The following is a 22,741-nucleotide window of genomic DNA, read 5'->3' on the forward strand; positions in this document are numbered from 1 at the left end:
TAGGAACGGTGGTGACCGTTCCTACTCGGGACACACCTAAGCTAATGTTAGTGCGACCCTGTCAGACTCGTTGCACCGCGAAACTCGTACCTCATATTTCGACCACATACGCAGCGTTTGGCGTCACGAATCGACCCAAATCTCAAGTTTAGGGCAGCAAAAGTCATCCAGCATCATTTAATAGTCAATATTGCTGCCGTAGATTTTTTTAATTTTTCTAGGAAATGACATAGAATAATTGGGGCGATTTCCGCAGCTGTTTCCTGAATCCCGGAGCGTTCGGTTAGTAGAATTCGCGGTCGAAAATGCGGTAGAAGAACCAACCGGCCCAGTTTCCGGTCTCGATCGAGCATTGAATGGATGACATAAGGCTGCCAGCTTATTATAACCATGAAATCTTTCGTGAAGCGGTAGCAATGAAGCAGGTAACTGCGGCGGTCTCAAGCCAGTGGCCCACCTTTCCAGTCTTCACTACCGCGCGTCTCGTGTGTCACGAACATCTTCACCTATTTAATAGATGGGGGCGACAGCGTGCTCCGAGTGATCGACTCCTTTCTGAGCGGCCTCACGAACTTGTTGAGTTTGGTCACTGCGTACACGATTTCGAATGGCAGCCTGCGTCTACTTCAGTATCTGGCCGCCCATGAATCCAAGACAAAGGACACTTCTCTCCGGCGGTGGGACGGCAACAACGTGGCACGAGACGCATCGGCACATGGAGACCTGAGAACTGTAAAATGGGTGGTTGAGAGCTTTTTACCCGGAGAGTTCCGTCGCCGAAGCTGCGTCTTACGGTCAATTGCACATCTTGAAGTGGCTTTTTGGGAGAATAATCGTAGCAGATGCTACTGGGGAGGAATTGAGCTGGAAGGAACCACCACCAGGCCGTTGTGGACTGGTTACGAGAAAATGTTGCGCTTGGTCCTGAATGTGTGATGGAAGGTATGGATCTTGGACACGAAGCTCGGACGAAGCGGAGGGAGGGACGTCGCAGACGGCGGGACCGGAGCGAAGGTACTTGAGGGGTAGAATGAAGATTCGAAAGTGATTGAATTGTTGGAGCTTACACCCTACTGTTATAGACACGCGACCCTGCGTCCTATCACCTAGTGCATCTAATCAACCATCACTCACCGGTGTTCATCCAATCATCCTACTCGTCTAATCATCGGTGGCGTAAACAACTTACCGTAATCACCATAATCAACGTGGGTTCGGATTGGACCGGTTCGGGTTAACCGGTTACTGGGTACAACTGGTACACAGTACCCAAGACCAGCAACCCTCAATACGCCCCCTCAATGCGAAGTCCCACGAATGCCGAGAGCCACCGTCAGATCCGTGTGGCGTGGTCCCGCAAGCGCCTTCGTCATGATGTCCGCTAGCATCACAGAAGTCTCGCAGTACTGGAGCTTGACTTCGCCGCGCTTGACTTCATCGCGGATGTGGTGGTACTTGATGTCGATGTGCTTGGCGCGACCGTGGTTCACTGGGTTCTTCGTCATCTTGATGGACGACTGGTTGTCTTCGCGGATCATGAGTTCGGGTCCAGTCTCATTAGCGGCCGCCAGAATCTCGCATAGCAGGCGAGGAATCCACTTGCCTTCTTGGATAGCCAGACTGAGCGCGATGTACTCCGCTTCATTGCTTCTTGCTTCCCCAGCTCACAGGCGCACTCATGAGCATGAACGTGTAGCCTGAAGTGGACTTGCGGTCGGCGAGGTCGCCGGCCCAGTCCGCGTCCGAGTAGCCACGAAAGTCGATCTTGTCGCCCGGCTTGAAGCAGATCCCATGCGTCTTGGTGCCTTGCAGGTAGCGAAAGATACGCTTGACCGCAACCCAGTGTTCCTCTTGGGGGTTCTCCATGAAGCGCGATACATAGCCAACGGCGTACGCGATGTCTGGGCGCGTGGCGGTCATCAGGTGCATCAGAGCACCAACAGCTTCGCGAAACGGAGCATTCACCTTGGTCGCCGCGTCGCTTGGAACCAGTCGAGTGCTCATGTCCACCGGACTCACCACGGCCTTGCACTCGTCCATGGCGAAGCGCTTCAGGATGTCGTCCACGTATCGCCGCTGGCACATGGTCACGCTGCCGTCCGGGCCGTCCACCAACTCGATCCCAAGAACAAACGCGCACTTGCCGCTGTCGGTCATCTCGAAGCGCGTCTTCAGGTCGGTCTTCGTGCGTGCGATCAGCTCGGGCGAACTCCCGGTAATCAGTACGTCATCCACGTACACCAGTACAAGCACGCAGTGACCGTCCACCACCTTGATGTAGAGGCACGGATCGAAGGCCGACACTTGGAAGCCGATGGAGCACACGAACTCGTCGAAGGTCTCGTTCCACACTCGCGAAGCTTGCTTGAGACCGTAGATGGCCTTCACCAGTTCCAGGCAGTCGAAGTCACCATTCAGTTCGACGCCTTCTGGAACCACGCAGAAGACCACCTCCTTCATTATCCCGTACAGGAATGCTGTCACCACGTCGAGTTGGTCGAGGGGCCAGCCAAAATACTTAGCAATTGCGATCACCATGCGCAGCGTCACATACTTGACCACGGGCGAGAACGTCTCGGTGTAGTCAATGCCGTACTTCTGCTTGAAGCCCTTGGCCACGAGGCGCGCCTTGTACTTCTCGATCGAGCCGTCCGCTTTGCGCTTGATCTTGAACACCCACTTGGTATCGATGGCGCGTTGTCCGTTAGGCAACTTGGCAGCTCGAAACACACCACGCAGTCGCATCGACTTGAGCTCCGCGCGGATCGCTTTGCGCCAGTGCACTTGATCAGGACCGTTCACAGCCTCTTGGAACGTCGTCGGCTCCGATAGATCGGCTGCTGCTTCCACAGCGTTGGCACTGGCACGCCAAAACACTGGAGGCGTCGAGTCGTTGTCTTCATCTTGGTCCCCAGACTTTTCTTCTTCGTCGGGGTCGGCTCGGCGCGAGGAGGATACGTCCGGCGCACTTGCTTCTTCTAAGCCAGCTCGGTGGCGAACGGGGCGCGATCTTCTGGCAGTGTTGTCGTCGCCACTCGGTCGGTACTTGCGCTTCCCCGCCTGCTTGAAGCTCGTTTGGCGCGGTCCATCGTTGTCGTCCAGGTCCAGCGCGTCCAAGTCCAGCACAGCATCATCGACGTCTTCATCCGAAGTATGCGTCGAAAGTCCAAAGGTCGACTCATCGAAGTTGACATCGCGACTGATAACCACCTGCCCCGCCTCGATGTCATAAACTCGATACGCCTTGGACACTTCTTCGTAGCCGAGGAACAGCCCGGCGCGAGCCTTGGGGTCCCACTTGCGCCGTCTTTCCTTCGGCGTCAGGATGTACGTCTGGCATCCGAACACACGCATGTGCTTCACACTCGGCTTGGACTTGTAAACGATCTCGAACGGAGTCTTGTGTTCGATCTTGGGTGATGGCAGACGATTCTTCACGTAGATGGCTGTCATGGCCGCCTCAGCCCAGAAGCTCTTGTCCAGCTTGGCGTGATGCAGCATGCTGCGGCCAATCGTGACGATGGTCCGGATGGCGCGTTCTGCCGTGCCGTTGGTCTGGTGCGCGTACGGAACCGTGGTTTGCTGCTCGATGCCTTCGACTTCGTAGAAGGCCTTGAGCGTGTTGGTCGCGAACTCACGGGCTCCGTCGTGCCGCACAAACTTGACTTCTTGCCGAACTGCGTCTGCACCTTCGTGACGTACATCTTGATGCAGTCCTCGCTCTCCGACTTGGCACGCAGGCAGAACCCCTTCATGCATCCGCTGGCTTCGTCCACGATCAGCAGCAGATACTTGCTGCCACCCAGTGACTCTTCTTCCATGGGGCCGCACACGTCGAAGTGGAGCAGCTCGAACGTGTCGTAGTGACGCTTGTCACGGTTGCTTGGGAACGGCTTCTGGACCATTTTCCCTTGCTGGCAGCCGCGACACACGCTTGGTCCACTCGACTTGGAAGGTGCCTTCGCGTCCTTGATCATGTTGTTGTCGACCATCTTGCGAAGCACCTCCACCGGAGCGTGACCCATACGCGCGTGTAAGTCGACCGCCTTCCCACTGGTCGCCGCATTCGCCGATCGCTGAGGCGTCTGGAGCCAGTAGAGTCCATCCACGAGGTTTGCCGTCGCCACCACTTGCTTGGAGCCCTTGTGCGCAATCTGCATCTTGGTGCTGTCGAACACGACTTGGAACAGACCACTCTTGTTGATCTGTGGCACCGAAAGCAGATTCTTGCTCATGCTTGGGACGTACAGCGCGTTCTTGATCTCGATGTCGCGCTCGTCGACGTTTGGCAGAACCACTCGTTCCCCACACCCATGATGGCCGCCTTGTTGCCGTCGGCCACCGAAAGTTCGCCTTCATTCCGCTCAATCAAATGAGCGAACTTGGCCTTGTCGTTGCAGATGTGGTGCGTTGCGCCGCTGTCGACCGTCCACAACCCGGACACATTCTTGCCCGTCGAAATGCCACGCTCCAGTGAGACCGCGAACGCCACTCGATCATAGCCGTAGTCGTAGTTGTAGCTGGCGTCGTCGTTCCTCCACTGGGCATTGTTGGCCCCGCGTCCACGGCCATTGCCATTGCCGCCGCGTCTTGGGCCCCGATTCTCGTCCTTCTGCTTGGTCCAGCACTTGTCAATCGTGTGCCCCAATTTCCCGCAGTACGTACACTGGCGAGACTCTCGGTCGGTGTTGAACGCCTTGGCCGCATTCTCCGTCTTCACCGTCGCCGTCTTCTCGCCATGTCTCTTGATGTGCTCATTCGTCAGCACCTTCACGACGTCTTGCGATCGTAGTTCAGCGCTGCTCATCTCCAAGTTCAGCACGACGTTCTCGTAGCTCTTGGGGAGGCTGCGCAACAGGCAGATCGCCACGTCCTCATCCTCCATCTTGGCGCCGATGCTGCTGAGCTTGGCGCTGATGTTGAGGACCTCGTTGCAATGATGCAAGACGTTGCCGCCTTCCGACATCTCCATGCTGAAGAGTCGGCGCTTCAGGTAGATGCGTCCAGCCTTCTGCGAACCACCGTACAGCGTCTTCAGGCGCGTCCACGCAACCCACGCTTCCTCGCAGTCGTCGACCACATGGTGGTAGTCCGCGTCCATGTGGAGCAACATCAGTCCGAACGCGATGTTGCTCGACTTGACGTAGTCGTCCTTGGCCCGCGAGTCCGTGAAGCTCGGCGTCGTCTCGCGGTTCACGACATGCCACGTCGACTTGGTCAGGAACACGCCACGCATGTAGCGGTTCCACGTCGCGTAGTTGTCCCCGTTGAACTTGTCAATGGAGACCTTGGTCGAGGCGTCTTGGGCAGAGGACATGGTGCTTGGGCTCATAACCTGATGGAAGGTATGGATCTTGGACACGAAGCTCGGACGAAGCGGAGGGAGGGACGTCGCAGACGGCGGGGCCGGAGCGAAGGCACTTGAGGGGTAGAATGAAGATTTGAAAGTGATTGAATTGTTGGAGCTTACACCCTACTGTTATAGACACGCGACCCTGCGTCCTATCACCTAGTGCATCTAATCAACCATCACTCACCGGTGTTCATCCAATCATCCTACTCGTCTAATCATCGGTGGCGTAAACAACTTACCGTAATCACCATAATCAACGTGGGTTCGGATTGGACCGGTTCGGGTTAACCGGTTAATGGGTACAACTGGTACACAGTACCCAAGACCAGCAACCCTCAATAATGTGCCCAATATCCGTTAAAACCAGCAGCAGCGAGTGGAAATATAGGGACCGTTCAGTGGCTTTGCGAACATTTGAAACAATTGGCGGGAACCCGGGTACCCATCGGGACCCCGGTTCCCCCAAAACTACCGGTACACATGTATGAGCAAATGCATTGAAGTGTTGGTCTATGACCTACATAGAACGCAGCTAAAGCTCAGTAGGGGAACGGAAGGTTAATTTACATTCGCCCTCGTCCTGTATCTCTCCACGAAAATCCAGTCGCTTGCCTGGTGCAGTGGTACAGTGCTTCCCGGTCTCATCGCTATCCTCCTGCTCATGAAAGATAAACTTGGACATGGTAAGGTATGTTATTTGGGTCTATTCAGTACCGGTGGCATATTTTGAGAGTAGTCATTCATCGACAGCACTTAGATATGAGGGTTTAACTTGCCCCGAGGGCACCAATATGGAGGCCAAAAATTAAATAAATAATTCGCGATTTGGTCGGTATCATTTGCGGGAACCCGGGTTCCCGCCAATTGTTTCATTTCGAGCGTAAAGTTGCCGACGCTTTTGATGCAGCAGCGTCGAACGGCCAGTGGGCTATCGTACGCTGGCTTCTGCGCGGACAAGACCTGGCTGCTGCTCTCCGGTCTAAGTACATCTGTGGAAGCTCAAACTACATCAGGGGATGCTCAGCGCCCTGGACTTGCTCAAATTTCTGTTTGACCGAGGGCTAGTGGAAGATCCCGTTTGGGTTATTGAGGTGTCCGCTGAGCACGGTCGGCTGGACATCGTCAAATGGTTATTCGAAGGAAGAGGGATTGATGACGTTGGTGACGCATTCCAGCGAGCTGCAGACAAAGGACATCCTGAAGTATTTGCACGAAAAGATCCCAGACGATTGCAAGCGCTCGGATTTGGACAGTGATGCCCAAGCAGGATTCCTTAACGTAGTTCAGTGGCTACACGAGAACACGCACGCCCACTGTTCAGTCGCTGCGATGGATGGAGCTGCGCGCAATGGACACTTCAAGATGGTGCAATGGCTCCCCGATAATCGCCCAGAGGGGTGGACCTCGTCTGCAATGCATGGTGCAGTTGAAAAGGGTCATCAGGACGTGGTCTTGTGGCTCCACGAGAACAGAACGGAGGGTTGTCGACGCGATACATTGAAAGTCTGTGCCGTTCGCGGCAACTTGGAGATGGTGAAGTGGTTGAAGGCCAATAGAGATGAAGATTTCAATCTCAACGGAATCTTGGATGCAGCCGCTGGCCGCGATCACCTGTATGTCGTGCAGTGGGTGCATGAAAACCTCAACGTAGGATGTAATACTCGAGCGATGGATGGTGCAGCTTTGAGGGGTCATCTGGATTTTGTGAAATGGTTGCACTTGCACCGTCGAGAAGGGTGCACTACACGAGCGATGGATGGCGCAGCTATCAACGGACATGGTCAAATGGCTGCATGCTAACCGAGATGAGGGCTGTACTACGAGGGCAATGGATGGAGTAGCTAAAAAGGGTCTACTGAAAGTGGTCAAGTGGCTTAGCCAGTTTTGCACCGAGCAATGTACGGACCAGGCGATCGTAGTGACAATCGAAGTCAACAGCAGCAACAGTCTTGAGATTGCGGAGATACTCTTCTCAACATTCCCACAGCGTCGGTGGTTTGAATTATCGCAGGAATTTATCGTTTCGCGGGTGGAGATTGTGGAATGGTTGCTTGAACGTGCTCCAGCCTCGCTAATCGGGTGCATTCTTTACATGAGTCCGTGGAATTGGTACCTCCGTGACTGGTTGCGGCTGCACCATGCGTCACTTTTTTTTATCAAGCTCCATGACATGAAGTGGCTACCGACTTTTTTATTGCTATATGAAACTACTAACCACGTAGTTCAAAAGAAAAGTATTTTGATTTCCTTTACCGTTTAGCGTGAATTGTTACCACAGCTCTATTGAGAAGCTCCCGGCCAGTTGCACATAATACCAGACCCAGGTTTACAGTAGTAGCACGAAGTAATAATTTCGTGAACGTGCACCTCTCATTGATCTTTATATTGATTCAAGCTGTGATATGAACCACGGAAAACTGACGAAGCAGAAGCCAGTCACAACAGTACTCGTTCCAGGGGCTGGCATGAATCGTGCGTCCTTTTAGCAAGCGCAGTCGGCTTGCATCCCTCGGTACGATTCTGAATCAGCCACTTTACCACTTTAGGGTGAGACCCCCATCGAGCTACTCCATCCATTGCATTCGTCGTACAGCCTTCCTTTCGATTGGCATGTAGCCACTTGACGACTTCCAAATGTCCATTTGTAGCTGCTCCATCCATTGCATTCGTGGTGCACCCTTCGCTTCGGTGCCCGTGCAGCCACTGCACTACATCAAGATGACCGCTACAAGCAGCCCAATCCATAGCTGCAGTAGTGCACCCTTCGTTGCGGTTTTCGTGCAACCACTGCACCGCATCCAAGTGACCATTTGCAGCAGCTACGTCCATAACTCCGTCAAGGTCGAACGCTTCGCTCCGGGTAGAGTGTAGCCACTTGACCATTACAAGATTCCCCTTTGTGGCACATTCTCTCATCGTATCGTGTTGGCAGCCCTCGGATCGATTCTCATCAAGCCACTGGACCACGTCAATGTGGCCGCGTACAACGGCTAGGTGCATTGCTTGAGCTGAACAACCTTCCGTGCGATTAGCGTGAAGCCATTTCACTGTTTCAAGGTGGCCTCTTGCAGCTGCCATATCCATAGCACTCTTGGAACAACCGGTATTTACAGTGTCGTGAAGCCATTGCACCGTCTCGAGAGAGCCGATCCCAGCAGCGTAATCCAACCCCGCCCAGCTACTGTGCCACATATTCCTTTCGTGGAAATATTTCAATACGTTTACCCGCCCTTCGTTGGCAGCTCGACGGAATGCGTGTGACTCCCCTCTCTTCAACGAACCATTCGACAATATGCACGTGACCACACTCAGCAGCTTCAGTAAAAATCTCCCCTAACTTAGTCGCGCCTATACGAGGAGCAAGTCGCTTTAAACTGTCCAATTTCCCTTCCCTCGCGCAAAAGTATCCAAGATTTGTGATACCTTTGTCGGATAACTCACTTGAACAGTCCTCGAGAATCCACAGCATTACGTCAGGTTGGTACCTGGATGTTCTGACTACTTCGGACATGGCCACGGTGAAGTTATCATGCAACCAGCGTACCGTTTCGACATCGCCCTTCCTTCCTGCCGATTCGATTGCGTATTGTGCGCCGTCGGACTGAGGTGAAATGCGGGTGCAAATCCACTTCGACACGCCCAAGTGTTTATTATCCATGGCACGAAGCAACTCGAGCCAGCCCCAAGAGCATCTACTTCGACAGTTCTCCCATAACCACTCCAACACGTGCAAATGGCCACTTTTGGCAGCTTCTTCCACCACCAACGACATAAACTCCTTCGGTAAATAACATTCAGCTAGCCAACGTACAGTCTTGAGGTCACCACGTGCTGCTGCCTCGCCGGCAACGTTGTTAAAGGTCCAGCGACGGAGGATTGGGTCAATCGTTGGAGATTCTCCAGCCGCCAGATACTGCAGCGATCGAAGACCACCATTGAAATCTTGATAAGCTTCGGATAATGAAACTGATCCCGACGCTTGACCCAGAAACCCGTCGATAATTTGTTGCAACCTTCCGTCTCCACTCAGCGGAAGGCAGTTGAGGCAGACGAGATCCACTACGGTTAGCGCTGGGAACGAGGGTAGCGCTGGGAATGAGGGCCATTCAGACGTGTCGAAACGATTGAACTGCGGATGCATCGTATGGTTGGTCTCAGCAGTCTATTGCGAATTCTTTCAATCACGAAGAAAAGGTCAGACAAGTCAATCCTCTGCAAATGCATTTTACAAATAAAACTTATAAGAAACGCTGTATTCTAGCATATAGAATATTGGAACGCTTCATCACTTTCATGTTCAAACCCTCAACCTCTCCCCCACAGCACAAACAATGGATAGCATCCGACAAGGTGCCAATGGTGTTGATACAGCCAGTCACGGAGGTGCCAGTCCCAGACACTGACTTGGAGCGTAGTGTGGCGTATCAAACCAGGCGAATGCTTGAACAACCATTCCACAACCTCGACTCGAGAAACCTTGATCACTGATATCTGCCCGTTCATTGGGCGCTTCGGCATGAGCAGCTCTAATATCTCCAAACAGGACGTCCTCTGATAAACCATGTCGAACGGCGGCATTGTCCTCCGACGATTGTGGTGTAGCCACTTGACCATCTGAAAGTCGTTCCTCACCACTGCTCCATCCATCGCTCGTTTAGTGCACCCTTCGCTGCGGTTCAAATGCAACCACCGGACCACATTCAGGTGCCCATTGGACGCTGCCGAATCCATTGCACGCGTAGTGCAGCCTTCGTCTCGGTTCGAGTGCAACCACTTGACCACGTCCAGGTGTCCACATCCTGCCGCTCGATCCATCGCTGCAGTAGTGCACACTGCGTTGCGGTTCTCATGAAGCCATTGCACTACATCCAAGTCGCCATTTGCCGCCGCTGTATCCATAGCTCCATCAAGGTTAAAATCTTCGCTTCGGTTAGCATCCAGCCACTGGATCATCTCCAAGTTGCCACGTTCGGCACAGCCTTTCATTGTATCTAGGCGGCAACCTTCCTTGCGGTTCTCATGTAGCCACTGGACCACGTCGAGGTGGCCGTTATAAGCTGCCCAATCCATTGCCAAAGCCGTACACCCTTCCGTGCGATTAAAGTGGAGCCACTTCACTACATCGAGATGACCATAACCGGCCGCTGCGTCCATGGCGTTGACTGTGCACCGAGCGTTAGTATTCTCGTGAAGCCACTGGACCGTCTCGAGTGACCCCGCCTCAGCAGCGCCGTCCAAACTCGATTTATTGCAGGAATCCTTATTTTGCCCGTGCAAATACACCACCACGTTCACGTGCCCATTATTGGCAGCTCGATGGAATCCGGTACAAATATCCCGGACATTTTTCTTTTTGACGAGCCATTTGACAACGCGTAAGCGGCCGCACTCGGCAGCCACGTTGAAAATCTCCATTAGGTCAGCCCCGCGTCTATTCACAAGCAGTTGCTTTAAGATGCCCAGCTTTCCTGCCTTGGCGAGGTAAAATCCAAGTCTGCCACAGTCTTGGCCAGAAATCTTGTCTTTATAGCTGTTGAAAATCCACGACACCAAGTTCCAATGACTACGCATCACGGCCAATCTGAAAGCTTCCACCACCTTCAGGTCGGACGTCTCGCACAACCACTTGACAGTCTCGAGATCACCAAATCTCGCAGCCTCGTCAAGTATCAACTGTGCACCCTGCGATCGAAAATCAATGCGATACCGAAGCCACTCTGCTATCCCATAGTGTTGTCGTTCCATGGCTGCGCTCAACTCGATCCATCCCCAACCGCATCTGTGGCGGTGGTTCTCCCAGAGCCACTTTAAAATGCGTAAATGACCAGCCGAAACAGCCTCTTGCACCACGGTTGAGATAAATTCAGTCGGCATGTAACTCTCAATCAGCCATTGCAGCGTCTGGAAGTCGTCGCGTGCTGCTACGTGGCCAGCAAGGTTGTTGAAGACCCAGCGACGGAGAATTGGGTCCATGGTCGGAGGTTCTTGAGCTGCCACATACCGCAGACACTGAAGATTACCGTTGAATTCTTGGTAGACTTCGAGTAATGTCGGAGTTTTGGACGTTTGGTCAAGGAATCCGTCAATTATTGGCTGCACACTTCTATCCCCGATGGGAAGGCACCTGAAGCAAACAAGCCTAACGAGCAACGACAGAGGCTGCATCTTGTGCTGCTGGAGGCTTTTTCCGAAGTGCTGTTGATTCGGTATCCTGCGTTCCAGTCAAATTGTCTTGTCCTTTCAATCACAAAAAGGACCAGGTTGCCTCGCGATGGCTATGATTCGATGCCCAACGCAAGCTCGAATCCTAAACGCAAAAGTTCGGATAAAGTTAGAGCTTAGAAAACACAGGAATGACATCACATACTAAGTATTAATACCTACACTATCGATCAGTCTGCCCAAGATGGGGTCGCCAAAAGCTATGAAATCAGCTGAGTCGACAAGTTACAAGTGCTTACTCCACAACACGCTATCTGTGTGGAAGTTTCTCGAGGGCAATCACGATCTTAATATCCATGATCGATAGCAACTTCTGTTTCGTAGGTCACTGCGACATTGCAGCAACAACTATTCCTCCAACATCAACGACAGTGGCGCACACAACAACTTCGAATTCGGTGATGCCTACCAATGCGCCCACGTCCTATGGGGGTACGATTTCCGGTCAAACTATCGCCTCAGCTTCATTCGTCGACTTGTAAATAATTGCACAGTAGGAAAGCTACGATACAAAAATACTTCGAACAAAGAGGAAAGTTAGAGAGCATCGCACAATTTATTTTGAAATAAGCACGCTTCTCTGATTGGTCGTTCCATTTTGGTCCCCCTTCCCCTATTTTAATCGTCCACCAGCCAGCTCCTTCACACCAACCAGAGCCGCAGCTCGGTCTCACTTCCATCCAGACCTCTCCGCCATGCTGGCCATGGCCCCACGCGCCGCGGAGCTGCCGTCGTCCGCCGCGTCTCCGGGCTTCAAACCCGCCGCCCAAGTGGTTAACACTAGCCTAACCGACGCGAACAAGCCCACCAATGGCGCGCTGCCCTTCAAGGCGCAATGCAAATCCGCCGTGGCGCTGGTGAACGAGCGGCGCATCGACTTCGTGCGCGCGCGCAACGTGCGCGTGATTGGCCGCCTGGAGGATACGCACAAGCAGAAGAAGGAGAAGAAGGAGGGCAAGCAACTCACGAGCGTCGAGGCGGTAGAGAGAGTGCTAACGTGGCAACACTCCAAGAAAATCGGCCCGGGCTTCGCCAACTTGGGCAACACTTGCTACCTCAACTCGGTGTTGCAGTGTCTCACGTACACGCCGTGCTTCGCCCAGTACCTGCTGGATAAGGAGGTGTTTGCGTCCTTCAACGGCGGAATGTTGCCGGCAAGTGGCAAAAACGGCAACAAGTTCGGCAAAAACGGGTTTAACACCTCCGGCGGCGGCAACGGGTTTTGCAGTGTGCGCGCCATGTCGCGTCTGTTGCAGTCCGTGCACGGCAACAACGCGGCCAAGGTGTTGCAGCCCAAGGAGCTGGTCATGAACGTGCGCCACATCTCCAAGAGCTTCCGCATCGGCCGGCAGGAGGATTCGCACGAGTTTTTCCGCCTGTTGCTGGACTCGATGCAGCGCTCGTGCCTGCGGAAGGCCAACATCAAGAGCGAAACGCACTCGGCCGCCTCCACCACGTTCGTGCACCGTATCTTCGGCGGCATGTTGAAGAATTACCTTAAATGCGCCAAGTGCGGGTACGTTTCCGAGCGGTTCGACGACTTTTTGGACCTGTCGCTCGAGATTGCCCATGGTGTTAACACTGTCAAAGGTGCACTTAACCACTTTACGGCAATCGAGACGCTGGACGATCGCAACGCCTGGAAATGCACGAGTTGCGGCAAACCCAGCCGCGCTGAGAAGGGACTCACCATTGCCGAGTGTCCCAACGTGCTCATGATCCAGCTAAAGAGGTTCGACCTCATGTTCGGCAAAATTAAGAGACACATCGAATTCCCTCGCATGCTGGACATTGCCTCGGGCATGAGCAAAAACTGCGAAGACCGTCGACGCGGCCGCACCAAGTACGAATTGCACGCGGTTTTAGTGCACGCCGGGTTTTCCACGGACTGTGGTCACTATTACGCGTTCGTCAAGGGCTCGTCGGGCCAGTGGTACGAGATGAACGACGACACCGTCAGGTGGGTGAGTATTGACATGGTGTTGCAGCAGAAGGCCTACATGCTGTTTTACTCGCGGGTGTTGCCTCTGTCCGAGCGTCCCAAGCCTAAAAATGAGGAGCAGGAGGTGAAGGCAAAAGCCAAGGAGTTGGTGGAAAAGGCCAAAAAGGAGGAGGTACCCGAAAAGGTTGCGACTGCTGTTGCTAAGCCGTTGCTGGCCAAGACGAAGGAGCTGGATATGAACGGGTTCCTTGCCAGTCTCAAGACGACGGTCACCTCTGGAGGTGATGGAGATAAGCCATTAGTAGTGGTGCCGGCAAAGACCGGCAAGCGCAGCAAGACGGTGGTGACGTTTAAGGTTACGACCAAGTCGAAGCCGGTGGCGAATGGGATGCCGGTTGTCGAAGCGCGCCACCGGATGAAGCGCGCATTAACGCCTAGCTTCGGTGGTCGCGTGGGCCGGCTGTACCGGTTTGGACCGGCATCGTACAAGTCGTACAAGTCTTGTCCGCGTCTCGTCATGACCCGGTCGGTGACGGAAGTGTCGGTGGAGTCTGCTGGCACTGAGCCGGCAGCTGCTAAGTCTGCGCCGGCGGAGAAGACCAACGGAGTCACCAAGGTGCCGTTCGACCCGCGGCAGCTGAAGAAAATCGGCGTGCGCAACGCGGCGTTGTTCGGCCGTGAGGTGGACAAGTGGGCAGGCGAGACGGACGTCGAATCCTCGGAGACCACGAGTGCCGGCAGTGACGCTGCCGACAATGCGCTGGCGGCCAAGCATGACCGCGTGCTGAACGCGCTCAAGCAGGAGGAGTGGAAGCACCGCAACGCCGGGCGCCAGGACTACTGGGACGAGACCCTGGACATGGGCAAGGTCAAGAAGGTGAAAAAGCGCAAGGAGTTCGTCCCGAACGAAGGCCGCAAGAACGCCTTCCAGACGGCGCTCGTGAAGAAGAAGAAAGAGGCCAAGCGCCAGCGCACGGCATGAGCCCTACCGGCAGTAGTCGCACTAGAGAAAACAGTGAGGAGAGATGTCTCGACCTCCGATTCATGCACATTACCAAAACCTTGTCCAAAACTGAAGTGCCCCAAAGTTGAAGTGTCGGTCAGTTTCGACTCGACTCGACGAGTCCGGCGTGGCAGATCTAGTGAGCCTATTGAAGGGGTGCCTCGTGCAGTCTCCGGTGCCTTTAACCATGGACAGTGACGAGCAACAAGCTGCCGCTGACGAGGAGCAGCAGCCTGAGGTGTTTTCTGATGAGCCAGCGACTTGCGACGAGGCCGAGGACCCTGCAACACCCGAAATGAACGACAAGACGAATGACTCTGGAGAGCCGTCGTCCGTGTCAGACATGGCCATGGCCGAGTTCCTGCGCGCGTCGTCCGAGCAGCTCGAAGGCAGCGAGTTCTCGCTGCTCATGGTGCTGCAGCCCGACAACGTGCGGCATCGCGTGACTGTGACGGCCGAGACGACGATCGGGATGCTGCGCAAGATGCTCTGCGCCGACCTGCAGCTCAACGCGGAGCTCGTGAGCTTCCCAGATCTTCGAGGACCACGTGAAGCGGACCAGAATGAAGACGAGTTGCCTCTCTCAGCGTACGGTTTGCCTAGTGGCAGTGCAGAGTGCACCCTCGAAGCGTACGTCGCGAGACCGCCCACAACGAGCGACTACGTCATGCCAGAGCGCATACACGTGCAGGTCTACAACGGCGAGTAGAGTTGAGGATGCTGCGGGTTAGTGGTGACTGTGAAGCTGACGTTGTCATTTCATGCTTTGATGCAGAGGAGACTGATAGCACGAGTATCATTACTGTGGAGATCGAGAAGTTCACAGGCCATAAGCCCTATCTCGGAGGCTTTAGACACCGCAAAACGCAGCAGCATTTCCATCACGCATCTACTCAGGTACGCGAAGAATCCTTGAGATCCTTATAGTTGGTTGGGAGGCTAACATCTCGTATATTATCAGACTATCCTATCGCGCGCAAGACGCAACATGGGGCCACCGCGATTCCACCGTGAGACGCAGACGCAGGAGCTTGTGACTCGTTCATTGCAGACGCACCGCGAGTCGGGCACGCAGATGTCTCGACGTGATCTCAAGCTGGACGAATCCTTCGACCGTCACGTCACTGCGCGGCCGTACTTCGACTCCTATCAGCTCGACAGTTTGCGTGAAGACTCGGTGCTGCTCATGCAGCGTCTGTGGCGCGGGTTTCGCGCGCGATTGTACGTCTTCAACATCCGCGAGCAGCGTCGTCGCGTGAGTAAACTGGCGGAGATCGAGGCACAGGAGAACGAAGCCGAAGACGTGAACCGCCAGCGGCGTGAAGTCAACCGACGGATGCATCCCAACACCGTCAGTGACTTTGAAGTGCTATATAACGAGCTGGACAAGTGGAGACAGGTGGAGTGTCGGAAGGTCCGAGAGCAGAGAGAACTGGATCCGACCGAGAGACAGCGCGCGCTTGATGCGATTTTGGCCAAGGAGACCAAGCTGCTGCAGACCATCGACCGCCTCAAGCTCACAGCCACCGACGCCAACCGCAAGCAGCGCATCGAAGCCATGTTGCAGTTCATGGCGCATCCCAAGCAGTGGCAGATGAGCGACGGCGGCATCAAGGAGGTGCACACGCCCTTCACTGTGCGGGCTAAAGAGCTCATGGATCTGTACCACGGACTGCGCACGCCCCTGAGCTCCGTCGATGAGCGCCTGGACATGCTGCTGCACATCAAGTGGACGGTGCAGGAGTTCGACTGCGCGCTCACCCGCGAGCTCGTGGAGCTCATCGATCGCGAGGCGGATATGCTGAGTCGTGGACGGAAGGAGAAGAGCCTCGAGGGACTACGCAAGAGGCTGACAAATCTGTTCCTGCAGTTCATCGAGACGCCAGAGTTCAATCCAGAAGCCGCCGCGCTCAAGCACGCCCGCGCTTAATCTACACAACTCGGAGATTTTTTTTATTCCACAGGTTAAATGTGTTCACCGTAGGATCGCGCTCACTACCAATGCTTTATTTGTGTTGGATTTTGTAAGAAGGAAGCACAGAAGACACTTCAGACAGTGCATGATGCGCTTTCCATCTTTCGTTCCAAGCTTGGTCGTCGCTGGGTAGTGCAGTTGAAGACCCCGGGATTGTCCACAACTGGTGCTTCAACAACAAGATCACCAACGCCAAAACATATCCAGAAAGGAGTCGATGTTTCGGAGTACTTTGTCATCCCCAACGACGGGAAGGCATTCGCGGCACAAGAGACGCACAGCCGTGAACACTGGGAAGTCAGGCCACTCACTTGTGTCCACACGGAAGATCCGCGCGTCGGCAGGAGGGGCCCGATAAGGCATTGGAGCTGGATCCATCTTGTGTGCTTGCTCAACTGTCGTCGGTTTGGCGTTTGCTGGCCCCAACCTTTTGTGCTTATTTTTGAGATTTTAGAGTTTGGGTCGTTGACGTTATCCGCAGCGTACAAGACTTCCGACGGCAGTCTGCGCTTGCTCCAGTACCTGGCTGCTCACGAATCCGAGACAAAGCCCATGTCTCTCCGCCGGTGGGTGCTAACGCTGTGGCTGGCCAAGCCGCGGCACGTGGAGATTTGAGGACATTGAAATGGATCGTGCAGAGTTATTTACCTGGTGAATTCCTGGTGAATGTTGTAGCTGAAGCTGCGGCTCACGGCCCATTGAGCGTATTGGAGTGGTTATGGGGAAACTATCGTGAGAATTGCTACTGGAGACGTTATGAATTTGTCCAGGCTGTACTTTTCAACGATCAGAGTGTCGGGGAGTGGCTATTGCACCGCGTTGTGATGCGCGATGGGGACGAGGTTTCAAAGGTTCTTAAGCTGGCATTATCGCTGAAGTGTGTGCAGTTGCTGTACCAAAAGTATCATCCTGATGTCGCGGAAGCCTTTCGTGACGCGTTGTTATACGGCCGCTGGGAAGTTGTGCGCTGGTTTATGGAGACCGTGACCGACGAAGAATACTTGGCCAATGCCCATCAATATAACGAGGCTTTCGAGAGCCCAGCGCGGTTCGGTGCTCTGGATTTACTCAAGGAATTGCATGATCGGGGCCTAGTGCGAGTGTCTAAACGCACGATTGAGATTGCCGCTGAGAACGGCCGTTTGAATGTCGTCAAGTGGCTTATTGAAGAGAAAGAAGTGGCAAGTATTGGCCGCGCGTTCCAGCGAGCTGCAGACGGCGGACACCTGGATGTACTAAAATATTTGCACGCAGAGAGAGAAGATTCTTGCCGCGACTCGAGTTTGAATGCAGCTGCTAGTACGGGGTCGCTCGAGACGGTCCAGTGGCTTCGGGAGAACACGCGAGCCCACTGTTCAGTCGTTGCCATGGATTGGGCTGCTATTGACGGGCACCTTGAGATGGTGCAATGACTGCACGCCAATTATCCCACGGAAGGGTGTACTATGTCAGCAAAGCGCATGGCTGCTGCACGCGGTCACCTTGATGTGCTAAAGTGGCTACATGAACATGGAGACGAGAGCGAATTCCATGCTTGTAGCCATGAACAAATCAATTTCCAGCGAGTGGTGGATACTGCTGCTGCGGACGGCTACTTTGATGTGGTGCAGTGGTTCCACGATAACTGCGACGTGAGTTGCACGGGTTCGGTCATTGATGGAGCCGCAAAGAACGGCTATCTTGACGTTGTCAAGTGGCTGCACGAGCACTGTCGAGAGGGGTGCACGACAAGAATGGGGTCACAAATGTGGGAGATGAATTCGGTCAAGCTGCTTCCCAAGCACATCTGGATGTGCTAAAGTATGGAATAGGGAGGATTGCCATTCTGTGAACTTAGATCATGCTGTTTGGCAGGGCTCTCTCGAGACGGTGCAGTGGCTTCATGAGAATACCGATGCTCACTGTCCGCCGCAACCTGTGGACATCTTGAAATAGTGGAATGGCTTCACAGCAACCGTAACGAAGGGTGCACCACTTTGGCAATGCATTGGGCAGCCTTGCATGGTTATATGGAGGTGGTCGAGTGGCTTCACGAGAACCGGAAAGAGGGCTGTCGACGAGATACCCTGAAAGATTGTGTCATTCGTGGTAAACTTGACATAGTCAAGTGGCTGTATACTAACAAAAGGGAAGTGTCAGACCTTGATGGAGTTATCGATCACGCTGCTGGATTCGGTCACTTGGAACTTGTGCGGTGGTTTCACGAAAACACCAACGAACGATGCACTAGAGCCGCGATGTGTAGAGCTGCTGGGAATGGGCATCTGAGTGTTGTAAAGTGGCTACACGAGCACCGGCGTGAAGGCTGTACAACAGATGCAATGGATACTGCAGCCATGCGCGGACACCTGGAAGTGGTGAAATGGCTACATGCGAATCGAGATGAAGGCTGCACTACCGAAGCTATGGATGGAGCAGTGAGGGGAAACCACTTGGGTCTTGTGAGGTGGCTGTGCCGCCATCGTTCAGAAGGGTGTACGACTTCTGCGATCAAAGTGGCTCTTCAAGGAACAATGTGCTTAGAGACCGCTGACTTGCTCTTCTCTAGGTTCCCAGAGTGCCGAGGATTCAGTTTGAGAGACCCGGTTACGATTTCGCGAGTTGAGCTTGTGGAGTGGCTGCGCGCGCATGCAACGCATTCGCTAAACGGACGAACTCTTCTTACCAGTCGCTGGAATTCGTACGTCTGGAGTGGCTTCAGCTGCATCAGTGGCGAGTTATCCGGCAGGATAATCGGGGCTTCTTGTGGGGGGAGTAGAGGTACAGCCCTAACATTAATTACTACAGCGGGATGACTCGGCGATTCTCCGGCCCCTTAGCTCTAACGTTCAAGTTTGCTTTTTGGAATGCAGTGAGTATTAGAAAATATTGTAGGTGTCCGCTGAACGATCGCAACTTCAACTTTGGCCATACAATTATCTGTATTATGTTGGTGCAAAGCCAGACGCCGACGATGTCGATGCTGCAGCTTGCCATGGGGATGCCTCCAGAGTTGGTGCTATGGCTCTCGGGCTATCTTCTTGCCAAACGCTATGTATTATGCAACTCCTGAGGACTAGAACATTGTGCTGTGCTCATCCTGGAACTTCCAGGGCCCTGTTGACACACGGTATACGCCATAGCTCGCATGCCAAAGCAGCCCAGCGTGGGCCTCGCTCCAATTAGAAGACCAACACACGCCTGCCGAGCGTAGTCTTGCATATCATGTACACCAAAGCTACATCTCAGTTGGGTCTGGGATCCGATAGCCCAGCATCGTAGGGCGGTCGATGTGCAGAGGTGGCTACCGGTTGCGACAGATGCAACCAGCCCTCGCTCAATGATATGATATCACTGCAATACTTCGACGAACACCAATATGAACGCGGTCTACAGTACAACAGTAAAAGTTCAACTTTTGCAGTACTCACTCGCTGCAGTGGGAAATGAACGGATACATCCAAGTATGTACACCTTGCGCTGCTCTATACAGAACGGAAAGCAAACACTGTAATTGATTTTTTGTATGACGGAACTACACTAAACGAGTCGACAGTGTTCACAAAAACTAACCAAACGCAAGCAGCGGAAGCAGTCAGTGAGTCAGTGAATGAATGAATGAGTGTACCGGCATCAACCGATTCATTCCGAACGTAGCTGGCGGTACGCCTTCTGGGACGTAGCATCAGTGCCGGCCTCGGTCGCGCCGCCGGCAGTGCCGGTCTTGGTCGTGCCGGTGGTCGTGCTGGTGCCCGTGCCGGTTCCTGCCGTCTTGGTTGTGCCGGTGGTCGTGGCGCTGGTTGTAGCACTGGCTGTAGCGCTAGCACTAGCACCCGTTTTGGCGCTCGTGCCGCCGGTGGTTGTGGTAGTAATAGTAGCTGCAGTGCTGGCAGCTCCTCCCATACTTGCGCCGGATTTGCCACCAACGTTAGCGGTTCCGCCCACGCCGGCACTGGCACTGGTGCCTCCATTGCCAGCGGCAGCTCCGCCGACAGTACCTCCATTGCCGGTCACGCCGACACCGGCACCGACACTGGCACTCGTGCCTGCTTTACCGCCAACGCCAACGCCGACGCCGGCAGTGCCTCCAACGCTCGCGCCAGCGTTGAGCCCCGCGGTGATGAGTCCAAACGTCTGGGCGACCTCTTGCTCGGCGTGCGCGTTGCCCATGAGAGCCACGATGGCGAAGCACAGGGCGATGATCTTGGTGCTGTTGAACATGGTTGAGTTGTTGGGTTGATGGAGGTCGTGGAATGCACGGAACGGAGGGTCGCTTGTTGGTGCTGGTGAGTGAGTGAGTGAGTGAGCCCTAGTGAGGAGAATCGGTAATGCCTATGGTGAAGCCCGACTTGGCGGGCATGACACGAGCACCCTCTTGACTTGGAGCAACCGATGAAGCCAAAAAGATCGGCACTGCACGAGCCTGCTGCCAGCCTCGACCGTCAGGATGACCAGCTTTGCGATGGATACCGAAGTTGCTGTGCCTCTTCGCCCTCCATACGAGCGCTCGTCAAAGCACAATGAGTCCATCTGCAGGGTGGTTCGGACTGTTGTTTGGTTGCTAGTAAACAATAAGCGCGGATGTCTGCAAGATGTTGATGCAGTCAGCACCGCCGACAGGTGGCTGGCCCCAGGTGTCCGCTGAACGATCGCAACTTCAACTTTGGCCATACATTTATCAGTATTATGTTGGTGCAAGGCCGACACCGACGATGTCGATGCGATGATACAGTTTGCAATGGGGTGGTAAGAATGCCTTCAGCGCTGGTGCTATGGCCCTCGGGCTATCTTCTTGCCAAACGCTACGTATTATGCTCCAACTCTTGAGGACAATAACTTATTGTTCATCCTGTTCCAGGCCCCTGGTGACGCTCAGCCCCCACGGGGGATACGCGATAGACTAGGCCAGATCGCCTGCCGAATCAGCGGGGGTATCGCTTCCATCATGGACGGTAAATCTGCGGGACGGCTCGACCAGATTCTACATACATGTTTGTACTAAATTTCAGAGTTTCGTCGTGCAGTGCGCGACTTTGTTTAGTAAGGAGATAACATAGTGGTTCCAGAAAATGAATATGTTTTTCGGGACTGTTATGTTTTGGAATCCTGCATACTAATACAACGTAGTAAGTAGTAGCATAAGTATCGTGCACGCTTACCAGTTGTACATCGTATTGAACCCGTTGGGGTGAGTCTTGTCCAGGTAGGTACTGTATGCAACCCGCGCTTGCCTTTGGGGAGTCGAGATATCGAGCTTTCTCCAAGCGTCAGCATTGTACCCGAGAATTTTTTCGGGCACAGCGCCAGGCCTGATACCCCTGTTAAACCACAGCTCGTAGAGCGTGTTCTGCAACCTCGTAGCAGTCTTCTTGGTCCCCTTAACTGTTGTTGCCGTTTGGAGCAACACCGCGAGGTTCGCCTCGCCCCCAAATTGCTCCCGAAGTTTTACGATAACTGCGATCTTTGGGCTTGCCTTGGACATGGCGACATATTTCATCCAAACCTTGAAATCAGGGTTGCTGAGGAGCTTGTCCCAGGCATCATCGAGCTTGAGGAACTTAAATGCTTCGTCAGTGCTTCGGCCGCTCTTCACTAAGTCTTCCAGCTTCTTTTGGCTCGAAGACTTGAAAAAAGTCGCAATGCTCTCCACACCAGGGATGGCTCTTGCCTCATCAAACGTAGCGGCGCTGGTACCCGTTCGTAGGAGTCTAGTCGCCGCGAGGGAGGAAAATTCAGGCGTCGTGGAGTCTACCCCGTCGATGGCAGTTGCCAAGATAACAGCAACCGCCAGAAGCACAGCGAAGTGGAGCTGCATGATCACTTTCAGGGCGGTGGGGCTGTGCGGGATGGGGCGCGAATTGGAAAGTGATGAGAAATTGGCTCAGATAAAGGTTCAGTTGATTAGTAAGCTTTTAAATTTGAACTTCCAGTACTGTACACTTGATGGGCGGGATACGTACGGAGTTTAATGTATCTAGGCTCGATAGTATCTAGTCGATACCACTGGTTCACACAGAGGTTTTCCGGCGAACAGCCGGGAGCTGCTTCAGGAGCTGTTCAGGATTTGAAGGCAGTTTCTGATTGTTTAATGTATGCACTGCGTACGGTATATTGACGAGACCTCGGTATGATCAGCAAATGAAAAAAAAGAGCGTAGTTGCAGGTTCTGTACCTCAATGGCCCGGTTATGTGCTTCCCACTCAGTGGCTCTTCAGCAAACGCTTGGAACCTGAAACCCGGAAGATAGTTCGCGGTTCCAGGGAAAAT

General features: G+C 53.9%; 7 protein-coding genes across 7 annotated transcripts; 4 read left to right on the plus strand and 3 right to left on the minus strand.

The window, feature by feature from the left end:
- Window positions 1-7,858: 7,858 nt before the first annotated feature.
- On the minus strand, window positions 7,859-11,512 carry PHYSODRAFT_368964 (hypothetical protein; the record flags this gene model as incomplete). The annotated part of the gene is made up of 5 exons (XM_009531987.1): window positions 7,859-8,172; window positions 8,616-8,619; window positions 9,989-10,185; window positions 10,357-10,558; window positions 10,640-11,512. Coding segments are annotated over 5 exons (1,590 nt in total), but the record flags the coding sequence as incomplete, so codon positions are not given.
- Window positions 11,513-12,270: 758 nt separating this feature from the next.
- PHYSODRAFT_511733 (hypothetical protein) lies at window positions 12,271-14,499 on the plus strand (the record flags this gene model as incomplete). The annotated part of the gene is made up of 1 exon (XM_009531988.1): window positions 12,271-14,499. The coding sequence occupies one exon, from the start codon at window positions 12,271-12,273 to the stop codon at window positions 14,497-14,499; it is 2,229 nt and encodes a 742-aa protein (XP_009530283.1).
- A 370-nt stretch (window positions 14,500-14,869) lies between these two features.
- Window positions 14,870-16,450, plus strand: PHYSODRAFT_510403 (hypothetical protein; the record flags this gene model as incomplete). The annotated part of the gene is made up of 3 exons (XM_009531989.1): window positions 14,870-15,225; window positions 15,309-15,417; window positions 15,482-16,450. The coding sequence occupies 3 exons, from the start codon at window positions 14,870-14,872 to the stop codon at window positions 16,448-16,450; spliced, it is 1,434 nt and encodes a 477-aa protein (XP_009530284.1).
- A 665-nt stretch (window positions 16,451-17,115) lies between these two features.
- Window positions 17,116-17,907, plus strand: PHYSODRAFT_511541 (hypothetical protein; the record flags this gene model as incomplete). Its single annotated transcript, XM_009531990.1, has 1 exon — window positions 17,116-17,907. A coding segment is annotated over one exon (792 nt), but the record flags the coding sequence as incomplete, so codon positions are not given.
- Window positions 17,908-18,063: 156 nt separating this feature from the next.
- Window positions 18,064-18,987, plus strand: PHYSODRAFT_418727 (hypothetical protein; the record flags this gene model as incomplete). The annotated part of the gene is made up of 2 exons (XM_009531991.1): window positions 18,064-18,215; window positions 18,447-18,987. Coding segments are annotated over 2 exons (693 nt in total), but the record flags the coding sequence as incomplete, so codon positions are not given.
- Window positions 18,988-20,542: 1,555 nt separating this feature from the next.
- Window positions 20,543-20,695, minus strand: PHYSODRAFT_454129 (hypothetical protein; the record flags this gene model as incomplete). Its single annotated transcript, XM_009531992.1, has 1 exon — window positions 20,543-20,695. A coding segment is annotated over one exon (153 nt), but the record flags the coding sequence as incomplete, so codon positions are not given.
- An 841-nt stretch (window positions 20,696-21,536) lies between these two features.
- Window positions 21,537-22,289, minus strand: PHYSODRAFT_354918 (hypothetical protein; the record flags this gene model as incomplete). Its single annotated transcript, XM_009531993.1, has 1 exon — window positions 21,537-22,289. The coding sequence occupies one exon, from the start codon at window positions 22,287-22,289 to the stop codon at window positions 21,630-21,632; it is 660 nt and encodes a 219-aa protein (XP_009530288.1). The 3' UTR covers window positions 21,537-21,629.
- Between the last annotated feature and the right edge of the window lie 452 nt (window positions 22,290-22,741).

This window comes from Phytophthora sojae (assembly GCF_000149755.1).
Source record: "Phytophthora sojae unplaced genomic scaffold PHYSOscaffold_6, whole genome shotgun sequence".
Lineage (NCBI taxonomy): Eukaryota > Oomycota > Peronosporomycetes > Peronosporales > Peronosporaceae > Phytophthora > Phytophthora sojae.